Source organism: Humulus lupulus, chromosome 2 (assembly GCF_963169125.1).
Source record: "Humulus lupulus chromosome 2, drHumLupu1.1, whole genome shotgun sequence".
Taxonomy (NCBI): domain Eukaryota; kingdom Viridiplantae; phylum Streptophyta; class Magnoliopsida; order Rosales; family Cannabaceae; genus Humulus; species Humulus lupulus.
In genome coordinates, this window is record NC_084794.1 from 139,364,653 (window position 1) to 139,376,281 (window position 11,629).

Genomic DNA, 11,629 nt, shown 5'->3' on the forward strand with positions numbered 1-11,629 from the left:
AGAAAAGAAGAGAAAGGGATTAGTGCTTATGTTGAACCGAAATAGATAAATGATCTTAGAAATGAACTGGTGACTCAAAATACGTTTTTTAAGTGGTTCAAAGGTTAAAATCCTTCTACTCCACTAGTCAGTATTATTGCTATATACTGGGTATTCTTTTACAGGGTATTTCTTACAATAGAGAATCCAACCTCTAGTAACTCCCAAGGTCTCCATATTTATAGGAGAAGGCACCTGGGAGTTGGTAAGAAGATCATCCCGTGACCTTCTTACCTATCATGTCAACTCTGTGACATTCATGATTAATTCCTAATCCTGACACATTAGTGTGGTCAAATCAATAGGTAAGGGGATAATGGGCCGCACGGCCCAACCCAGTCGTGGGTGTCTGAATACGCACGTTCCTGCTGCGTGTCTGAGAATTCAGGGGTATATCAGACACGTGATGTCTGATATATGCACGTTTACCTTGCGTGGTTGACTTTATAAAAGGTCACAGCCTCTAACTCAAGCCCGTACCACGAGCTGGATGATTCCCTCGACCTCTGGTCTTCAGAGTCCAGACTCAGTCCTTAAGCAATCTTGGCGAACCCTTGGGTTACCTTGAGCTAAGGAAGTAGGATCTTATGATGGCAGCTCCGGTCTTGGGGATGTCCACGTGGTAGTCATGATTAGGCCGTATCTCAGCTCGTTAATCAGCCCATGGGAAAATCAGGGTGTACAAAGGTCTATTGGAACATGGGATGAAATGGCATCGTCATTCTTCCACAAATACTTCCCTAACCACAAGACCAATGGCTTAAAAAGACAGATTTCTACTTTTTCCCAAGAAGACAATGAAACTCTCTATCAAGTCTGGGAAAGGTTTAAGGAACTGTTAACTCTTTGTCCCCACCATGGCTATGAAAAATGGTGCCTAGTTAGCTATTTCTATGAAGGCCTCACTATTCGTGAACGCCAGTTTGTAGAAATGATGTGCAATGGTGAATTCCTTCAAAAAGATCCTGAAGAAGCCTTGGAATATCTCAATGAGCTTGCAAACAAATCTCATACCTGGACTGGTCCGAGTGCTACTGAAAGCACTAACCGAAATCGACCAGCAGGAATTTACCAATTGAGGGAGGAGGATAGCCTCAAAGCCCAAGTTGAGTCCTTAACAAAGCAACTTGAGGCATTTAAGACAAAAGGTGGGCAAGGACTTCATATGATTGCCCGAGCAGAAACACATGAGCCATGTTTTGTGTGTGGAGGAACGGATCATTTAGCTAAGGATTGCTTAGCTTTTAGTGAAATGAGGGGGGTTTATGAAGAGCAATGTAATGCCTTAGGGGCCTATAATAAGCCATTCACTCATACGTACAACCCTGGTTGGAGAAACCACCCAAATTTCAGCTGGAGAGATCCCAACCAAGCACAATCTTCTGGAGGGCAGTGGAGAAATGAGCACCAGTCTCAACCATCAAAAGCTCAACCTGCTCCTCAATACAATGCTCCTCCTCAAAGGAGTTCTCTTGAGAACACCCTTCATTCATTCATGGAGGAGCAAGCCAAAATAAATCGTCAAATGATGGAAGAAATCAAGGAAATGAAAAGTCAATTTTCAAAACTGACTGGATCCTTGGTTAATTCTGAAAGAGGCAAACTTCCTTCTCAGCCTCAATTCAATACACAAGGGTAACATATGGCTCAAACCTCTAACTCTAACCATCAAAACGTTAAGGAGGCTAATTCCATCACAACTAGAAGTGGTAAAGCTTTGGAAGATCCACCAATACCAAATACTACTTCAAAATTTCCAAATTTTATCTCTGAAAGTGTGCCATCCAATGCTTCTGCAAAAGTTCCATTTCCCCAGGCTCTAAGACCTGCTGGGAAAATTCCTGAAAATCGAGGAGAAATCCTTGAGCACTTGACACAAGTGAAGATAAATATTCCTTTGCTTCACATCATCAAACAAGTGCCAGCCTATGCTAAAATCATCAAGGATCTTTGCACTGTAAAAAGGAAGCATCATGTCAAGAAGACTGCTTTCTTGACTGAGCAAGTTAGTGCGGTAATTGAACAAAAGACACCGCCAAAATACAAAGATCCTGGTTGTCCCACCATTTCCTGTCAAATTGGGACTCATGAATTCAGCCAAGCCTTGCTAGACTTAGGAGCGAGTGTCAATCTCATGCCTTATTCTGTCTACTCGCGACTTGGTCTTGGTGAAATCAAGCCTACTTCTGTAGTCTTACAGCTGGCTGATCGTTCTATTAAGAAGCCTTGGGGTATTGTTGAGGATGTTCTTGTTCAAGTTGACAAATTCTATTACCCCGTTGACTTTCTCATTCTGGATACTCAATTTTTGGTTAACATGGAGTCAAAAATCCCTATCATACTTGGAAGACCTTTCCTTGCTACAACTAATGCTCTTATTAACTGTAGGAATGGTCTCATGAAAATATCTTTTGGGAATATGACTCTCGAGGTCAATATTTTTCATGTTGCAAAGCAACCACATGATGATGATGAGTGTTATCAGACATTTTTTATTGACACGCTCATTCCTGAGGAGATTCAATTGCAAAGCAATTCTGATGAACTCCTCTCTTTTTCTGAAAGTTCTGGTTTTCATGAGTCAATTAATGAAATTTCTTGTTACAAAGACTCACAAAACAGAAGAACAAAGTTTTGGCAACCTCGCTTTGAAGAGCTACCTAGTGAAAGGGAAAAGCCAAAACCTTCTGCTGAAAAGGTTCCTATTGTTAAGTTAGCCCAACTACCTGAGGGTTTAAAACATGTCTTCTTGGGAGATGGTGATACCTTTCCTGTTATCATTTCGTCCAAACTTGATCCTTCACAAGAAATTAAGCTAATTAAGGTACTGCAAAAGCTTAAATCTGCATTAGGTTGGACGATCGCTAATATTAAAGGCATTAGCCCTTTAATTTGCTCCCACCGAATCAATCTGGAGGACGGGGCAATCCCTCGAAGAGATCCTCAAAGTAGACTGAACCCCACAATGAAAGAAGTTGTGAAAAATGAAGTGCTGAAACTTCTGGATGCTAACATCATTTATCCAGTGGCTGATAGCAAATGGGTTAGTCCAACTCAGGTAGTGCCTAAAAATTCGGGTGTGACTGTTGTTGAAAATGAGAAAGGGGCCCTTGTCCTCACAAGAACTGTGACGGGTTGGCGCATGTGCATTGACTATCGAAAGTTGAATTCTGCCACCCGCAAAGATCATTTCCCACTTCCATTCATCGACCAAATCCTTGAACGTGTGGATGGTCATCCTTTTTATTACTTTCTTGATGGCTATTCAGGCTATTATCAAATTGAGATTGCAATGGAGGATCAAGATAAGACCACTTTCACATGTCCTTTTGGTACTTATGCTTTTCGGCGTATGCCATTTGGACTGTGTAATGCACCAGCCACCTTCCAAAGGTGCATGATGAGTATTTTCAGTGACATGGTTGAAAAATATATGGAAGTATTCATGGATGATTTAACAGTCTTTGGAAACTCTTTTGATGCATGTCTTCTTAATTTAGAAGTTGTTTTGACACGATGTATTGAGAAAGGTCTTGTGCTCAATTGGGAAAATTACATTTCATGGTATCTTCAGGCATAGTCTCGGGACACATTGTCTCTGAAAGAGGAATTTAGGTTGATCAGTCTAAGATTGATCTCATTTCTAATTTGCCCACTCCAAAAACCGTCAAAGATGTCAGATCTTTTCTTGGGCATGCTGGTTTTTATAGGAGGTTCATTCAAAACTTTTCAGCAATTTCTCGTCCGCTATGTAACCTCTTAGCCAAAGATGCTACTTTTGAGTGGACGCCTAAGTGTGAGGATGCCTTTCGAACACTTGTTGCAAAATTGACCTCCGCCCCTATTATGCAGTCACTTGATTGGGATTTGCCTTTTGAAATCATGTGTGATGCAAGCAATTTTGCTGTAGGAGCTGTTTTGGGACAACGAAGGGAGGGGAAACCTTTTGTTGTCTACTATGCAAGTCGAACTCTTTATAGTGCTCAAATGAACTATTCCACTACTGAAAAAGAGTTGCTTGCCGTTGTCTTTGCTCTTGACAAATTCCGAGCATACTTGATTGGCTCACCTATTACAATCTTTACAGATCATTCTGCCCTTAAATATCTCCTTTCCAAAAAGGATGCTAAGGCGCGCTTAATACGGTGGATCCTTTTATTGCAAGAATTTGACATCACAATCAAAGACAAGAAAGGTGTTGAAAATGTCGTGGCAGATCACTTATCCCGACTTGAATTCGATGATTCCACTGATGGTCCACCTATTCGTGATGATTTCCCTGATGAACAACTGCTTGCTATTACTAAGTTACCATGGTATGCACATATTGTTAACTACTTAGTAACAGGTGAACTTCCTTCTGAGTGGAGTTCACAAGACAGACGCAAGTTTCTAGTCGAGGTGCGCAATTTCTATTGGGATGATCCATACTTGTTCAAGTATTGCCCCGACCAGATCATGCGGAGATGCATCCCTGATGATGAGGTGTCTAGTGTTCTGAACTTTTGTCATAATGATGCTTGTGGTGGTCACTTCTCTGTGAAGAAAACTACTGCAAAAATCTTACAGTGTGGTCTTTATTGGCTCACTTTGTTCAAAGACACCAATGAATTTTGCCGTTCATGTGTGAGGTGCCAGAAGTTAGGTTCTTTGTCCCGTCGTCATATGATGCCTTTGAACCCAATTCTTGTGATTGAGATATTTGATTGTTGGGGCATAGATTTTATGGGACCATTTCCATCTTCTTCTGGTTACATTTACATTCTCCTTGAGTGGATTATGTTTCCAAATGGGTCGAGGTTGTACCCTGATGAACCAATGATAATGCAACAGTTACCAAGTTCTTGAAAGAGAATATTTTGTCAAGGTTCGGTACGCCTCGTGCCATCATTAGTGATCAAGGCACTCATTTTTGCAATAAGTCTTTTGAGGCTCTCATGCGCAAATATGGTGTACTTCATAAGGTTGCTAATTCCTGTCATCCGCAAACCAATGGGCAAGCGGAGTTAGCCAATAGGGAGATAAAACAAATTCTGGAAAAAACGGTAAATCCCGACCGAAAAGATTGGTCTTCTTGACGCACTCTGGGCATACCGTACTACTTTCAAATCCCCTCTTGGGATGTCTCCCTATCGGCTTGTTTATGGGAAAGCCTATCATTTGCCTGTTGAACTTGAGCATAAGGCATATTGGGATGTCAAAGCCTTTAATTCTGATCTATGTGCTGTAGGTATTAATCGTAAACTCCAGCTGTCTGAAATTGAGGAGTTGAGAAATGAGGCATATGATAATTCCAGGATCTACAAGGCAAAAATGAAAGCTGCTCATGATAAACAGATCCTGCGAAAGAATTTTGAGGTGAATCAAAAGGTGCATCTTTATGATTCTCGGTTGCATTTCCACCCAGGTAAGTTGAGATCGCAGTGGACTGGCCCATTTGTGGTGAAACAAGTTTTTCCCAACGATTCTATTGAAGTTGAGGACCAAACTGATGGGAGAATTTTCAGAGTCAATGGCCAGAGATTGAAGCATTACATCGAGAGTATGAGTCATGTTGAAGAGGTCCTTCTTGAGGACCCTGTTTATACACTCTGAGTTGTTTATTTCCTTTACATGTTTTATTTTATTTTATTTTTCTGCTTTTCTTTTAGTTTTGTGTGTTTTCGTTTTTTGTTTGTTTTTGGTTTGTTTTGTTGCTATCAGGTTGTTTCAATTATCGCCCCATGGATATTGTCATCTTCCAGGTGTTCTCTTTCCCTATCTTTTTCATTGCATATTTGTTTTGAGATTGAGGACACTGTCTGATTTTCGGTTGGGGGTGGTGAGCTCTGGTGAGCATTCATTTGGAGAATTACATTGTTGTGTTGAATTCTTAAGTCAAATTTTCTCAAAATTTTCTAAGCATGATTGAAAAATATGTGGTTTGAGTTGGTTTTTGCTATGTTTAGCTATTAAGGAGTGATTTCCAGAGTTCTTTAATGCACTTTCCAAACATGTGGTAAGATGTTTGTTAACACAAATAGTTGAGAAAATTTTCAAGTTTAAAGTTTCCATTTTTTTGGTGAGTTGTGAGAGTTGAGAAAATGACTTTTTGAACTTTTATTGATCATTTGAGTTGGTCAAATTAGATTTCTGGAATTTAAAACATGACATGTACTGGAGGGATAATTTCATGTTTAAAAGAGCCTTTGTCGTAATGTTATTTTCATGTTTCTTTTTGTTCATGTAATTAGGTGTTGCCTCTTGTAAAAAGAAAATTAAAATAAAAAAAAAAATAATAGAACAAGAGCAACATTTCGTTATTGTGTTTTCTTTTTATTTTATTGTCAAAAAAAATATTGTTCCATATTAAAAAAAAATGAATGAAAGAAACATCACTTCATATGTTTCTTAAAAAAAAAAGTGTTCTTTTCTATATTTATAATTTTCTTTTAGTTAGCTCTTTATTCTTCGAGTTTCTTGTGTAAATCCCAAAGGTTATTTGTCATTTGAATTCTAATTATTTGATTTGTCTATCTTGTGATCAATATTTGTTCAAATTGTTTGTCCTAAAAAGTTTGTCTTCTCTCATTTGAGCGTTAATTGTTACAATTCCAACTCCAAGAGTGTCATCTCTCCCATTAAAAAATACTTTCAATACCTGTGAGGAAATTGGAGTTGAGACCTTTACGCTTTTGAGGTTTTTCGATACTATTTGTTATGGCTTGTGGTAAGAAATGGATATGGTTTGGTGCACACACACACAACTCTGGGGTTACAACTGAGTAGCTTGCATAACACTTTCTAATTTCTTGATGATATTTTAAAATGCATGGCTGGTTTTGATTGGTTTGACTTGATTATTCAGCTTGATAATTTTCTTCTCCGCTTGAATTGCTAGGGACTAGCAATAAGCTGGTTGGGGGTTGTGATTAGTGCATGAAAATGCACTTTTGCAAGTAAAAATGTCTAAATAAATTACATTTTAATTATATATTTTCATGAAACTATTAGAAAGTATTTATTTTATATGAAAATATGTTATTTTAATTAATTTGTTTGATTTTGTAGAAAAATGTGGCAAAATTACAAAGGAATTAAATGAGATGCTCAAAGAAAGGAAAGCCCATGAAGAAGAGCCCAACCCATTGCATTAGAGCCTTGTCCACCACCTAGCAATTTCTACATTGTGAGCTTTGCAAATAGTTAGTGTGAATTGGTGATATTGCATATGGTCTTCACGTGTGATCAATGTTTAATTCACCATCAATCACATGATTGATTTGCAGGAAATTCAAGGAGTACACCACATTTTCACATTAGACAATTGATAGAATTGAATTTGTAAAACCAATTTCCAAATCTCCTTTTATGTATATTAAAGAAAAATAAATTCTAATTAATTTTCTTTTCATTTCTCACTAAACGGTTTTAGCATGACAAAATGCTATATAAAGGGGACCTCTTGTATATATTTGGGTGTGTAATTTTTCATTAGCAAAAACTATAGTCAATTTTAGTCTCATTTTGTCTACTTCTCATATTTTCTCTTTAGAATATTGTGAGAATGACTAGCATTCTTGGCTAATTTCCTAGGTAAGGTAAAGGATGATCCTATATGTGAGGTAAAATTTATTTATGTTATGATTCACCAAGTGCCTAAAGTTCATACATTTGAGTAATATAATTTCTTCTATTTTTCTCCATCTTTATATCAATATAATTAACTATTTAGTATTATATAGAAATAGTCATGTTTTTTCTATGTGAATATAATAGTACAAATATATCGATATTATAATTTTATGGTTAATCTTTTATTGCATTATTGCCAATGAGGTATATTGTCAGTCTTAGATTTTTCATAAGATTATTTTCTATGATCTTAAGGTGAGAGTTTTATTACTCAAATACATTTTATTAATATATGTTCTTCAAGTTTTATCTTCCAATTAAATTGTTGGGAAGTGAACAATTTAACTGCGTTTTATGTGTGAATCAAAACTCAAATAAATGAGCCAAACATATAGGTGATTCTTGAAACCTTATCACTTTTGTTATTGAATTTTTCAACCAATTTTATTTTCAACATTTTCTCAAAAACCACCAACGATTTCTTTACTGTTTGTGCTTTAGTTCTACTAATCACCTTTTGATTAAGATATCTCTCTGTGGACACGACTGCCATACTACACTACAACAACCACTTTGTGAAGACAAGTTTGGGCATAATCAGAGTTTGACCCACGTTTTCAATTATTATAGACTTAATTCATATAGTCACCGTAGGAATGAGTCTATAGAAAGTCCATATATAACCATCTGTCCTAAGAAATTTAACCATGTTAAGAAGTCCAGTGAACACCTTCCATAGGGAGACGAAATCAAAGCGTCATAAGGCCCTACTGAGCTCTAACCTTGTTAAATCAATGGTGGAGATCGAATTGAAATTTTTAAAACTCATTATTAAATCTTTTAGTATTTTATTCTTTTTGAAAAATATCAACTTAGGTTTGCCAAATTATTAAAATAATTAATAAACCAACTTAGGCTTCCCAAATTATCAAAATAATCAATAAACCAACTTAGGTTTGCCAAATTATTAAAATAATCAATAAACCATAGTTTATAATTTTCCCATTAATTCTAAAATTACCATTGAAAATTAATCCAAAAAATAGAATTAATTTGTTTCTAATCAATTATTAGGTCCAACTAAAAAGAATAACCTAATACAATTAAGTCCAACTTAGGTAAATGGGCCTTAACAATTCGAGCTTGCATGGAGGAGAGCTGGGTTCAGTATGTCGGACCCACTACTAAGACTTCCTAACTTCCACACAAAGCCCAAAAAGACAGAATTTTGAACCTTCGTTTTATTAATTGTTATTCAATTGATTGAGTTCAATCTAGTAATGCAAAGCAAACGATCATTCACAAGTGGAACCACCCATAAATGAGGAATTTAAACTTTACATATTCAATTGGACCCAAATAAAACCTAACATTTTATGAAAGTTTTATTTGAGTTTTCCTACATTTTTTCAAACACAAAAATTGAGTCATCATTATACTTATATTTAAAGCCCAAATGCAAAAAATAACTTAATAATGATATTTGATATGTTAATAATTGGATGGGCCTAACATATTACTGTATGAGCATGTATTATTAAATTATGCAAATATGTCACAATAATATACTATTTTGCAAAAATACCATAATTAATTAACATAGAATTCATCAGACAAAATTCAATATAATTAATTAAACATGTTGCAAAATATTAAAATAACTAAAATAAAATTTATCAAACAAAATTCAATTTTAAATAATTAATTTAAATTAGGTTGTTAAGTTGTTAGGAATGACAAGATATTTTATTTTTAAATATTTTAGTCCATTTTATAATATATTTTAACCAAATTTAAAACTATTTAAAATGTCTAGAATTATTAGATAACCAATTTCAAATATTTTAAACAATAAAAAATATCTTGAATAATCATATAACCAATTTTGATATTTTAATGATAACAAAATAAAAAATATATATCTTAAAATATCATGATTATCAAATAGTCAATTCAAAATATTTTAAAAAGCTAAAATATCTAAACGAATCAAACAATCAATTTAAAAAATTTTAAATTGAACTACACAAAATATCCAATTTTTAAAAATTTTAAAAAAAATTGTGTGAAAAAGCACGACGTGGTGCCCGCGCAGGGTCGTCGTACGGATCCGTATGGATGTCATACGACCCCAGGGTCCCGGTGGCTTTCTCATTCGTGCCCAGCACACATACTACCTAATCAGTCCAAAAAAAAATATATGCAGTTTTTCAATCCTAAACACAAGCAAAAAAAAAAAAAAAAACCAAATTATTGCTAAATTTACAAAAATAAACATGCACCACATAACATGTATCACCCAATTAATACACTAACATATCAATCAATTTCATACATGTTCATTCATGAATATAAATTATCAACCTGTGGCTTTGAGGCCAATTGTAGGAAATAGCATATAACGTGATCTTTGTTTATTTTCATGTAATTTACATATTATCAAACAAACATGTAAGCTCATAGAACATGCTCCTATGAAATTGATAAAAAATAGATTAAAGTACTGAAACTTACATAAACGTGATCTTTGTTTATTTTCATGTAATTTACATATTAACTAAATGATTTCTACTACTTTTATTGACAATATAAAATCGCGTTACTTGTCCGACATGGTTTTATAAGGGCATAAATTCCAACACCTATGTGAGCTAAAAAGTAAATGTTGGGGACCTTAGTGAAAAAACTAATGAAGCTTGAGGTTCCCAAGTGCTATTTACTTGTAATGCCCTACTACCCAAGGACCGTTACGTTGTGCATTTTAAAGAGTGATAAACTCGCTAATCGAGTCATTTGGTCATAATCATGTAACTAAGTGTGATTAATGGTTTAGGGTTAAATTTTTTGTTAAAGATACAATGTTTTACTAAAATGTTTACTGTATACATTGGGATCCCAAAAATATAATGTAAAGGTTAATTACAATAAAATATTTACAACCAGCTAACCTAAGCGGCAAAATAGGGTTTAACCCTAGTTCCTCTTTAAACCCTCGGCCGTGGCGGTCGAGCAGCAACATATGTACATATCATCATCTAAGCTCTCCAACTCAAGGATGGTCCAGCTTTCTTTTGTCTTCACCTACACCACATAGCACCCGTGAGCCGAAGCTCAGCAAGAAAACTCAATATGGTCATGAACAGTAATAACATGTTACTAAATCATAATAGGCATGCCTAGCAATAATAGCCCTATTCATGCATGCAAATAAGTCAAAATAATGATTGTGGGTCCTGCCCTTTGTATGGATGACTTATCAAGTCATAATGAGAATAGATGGCTAATGCGTCCATCTTAGAATAAGTGACTCAGATAAGTGACAATTAAGTCACATACTTGGGCTTTGCACCCTAATCAGATGATTGAATAACACTTTATGATTTTGGTAATCATACTGGGGCATGTAGCCCAAATCAGATGAGTGATTAAAACTTTGAGATTCTTGTAATCATGTTGGGGCTTGTAGCCATAATCAGATGAGTGAGTCACACTTTGGGCTCTGCACCCTAATCGGATGGTGACTAGAGAGTCACACTTTGGGCTTTGCACCCTAATCAGATAAGTGACTAATGAGTGAGTCACGAACTTGGGCTCAGCACCCATAGTCATATGACGTTGCAGTCATCTGAGCCTTTTGGCCCTGACTCTAAGTAACTAGCCTTTAGACTAGACAAGCGCTTTAAATTTTCATCGAACTTGAGGTCGGTCAAGCATTAATGTTCATGATGATTCATTCAATGCTTATGTCGATTAGATTTAATCATTTTGTCTTGTGTTGAACACATCAATCCTGTTCTTGACTCTTAAGCCAATACCATGTGACTCGTGCCGATTTCTGACTCATGGGTCAGTGCCATACACAAGTAAGCAATGCAACCAGGCATATATCATATGTCAAATATCCAAATGTAGGGCATTCAGCATGCTTACTTAATAATCGCTAGCATATTGATGATCGTGCACATTTATAGAGACT

General features: G+C 35.7%; 2 protein-coding genes and 1 non-coding gene across 3 annotated transcripts; 2 read left to right on the plus strand and 1 right to left on the minus strand.

Moving 5' to 3' along the window:
• The first annotated feature begins 748 nt into the window (after positions 1-748).
• LOC133814787 (uncharacterized) lies at positions 749-1,678 on the plus strand. The gene has a single exon (XM_062247704.1). The coding sequence runs from the start codon at positions 749-751 to the stop codon at positions 1,676-1,678; it is 930 nt and encodes a 309-aa protein (XP_062103688.1).
• On the minus strand, positions 796-903 carry LOC133820539 (small nucleolar RNA R71). The gene has a single exon (XR_009886946.1). It is a non-coding gene; the product is annotated as a small nucleolar RNA R71 (small nucleolar RNA).
• Positions 1,679-1,681: 3 nt separating the features above from the next.
• On the plus strand, positions 1,682-6,184 carry LOC133814789 (uncharacterized). Its single transcript, XM_062247705.1, has 4 exons — positions 1,682-1,840; positions 1,925-2,847; positions 4,386-4,524; positions 5,104-6,184. The coding sequence occupies exons 1-4, from the start codon at positions 1,682-1,684 to the stop codon at positions 5,632-5,634; spliced, it is 1,752 nt and encodes a 583-aa protein (XP_062103689.1). The 3' UTR covers positions 5,635-6,184.
• The last annotated feature ends 5,445 nt before the right edge of the window (positions 6,185-11,629 follow it).

Bases quoted from the DNA above. Each gene is read 5' to 3' on its own strand.
- LOC133814789 (XM_062247705.1), top strand. From the start codon at position 1,682: ATGGCTCAAACCTCTAACTCTAACCATCAAAACGTTAAGGAGGCTAAT. The intron at 1,841-1,924 runs GTTCCATTTCCC...ACACAAGTGAAG, and splicing joins CATCCAATGCTTCTGCAAAA to ATAAATATTCCTTTGCTTCA. The intron at 4,525-5,103 runs GTGTCTAGTGTT...CCGACCGAAAAG, and splicing joins GATGCATCCCTGATGATGAG to ATTGGTCTTCTTGACGCACT.
- LOC133814787 (XM_062247704.1), top strand. From the start codon at position 749: ATGGCATCGTCATTCTTCCACAAATACTTCCCTAACCACAAGACCAAT.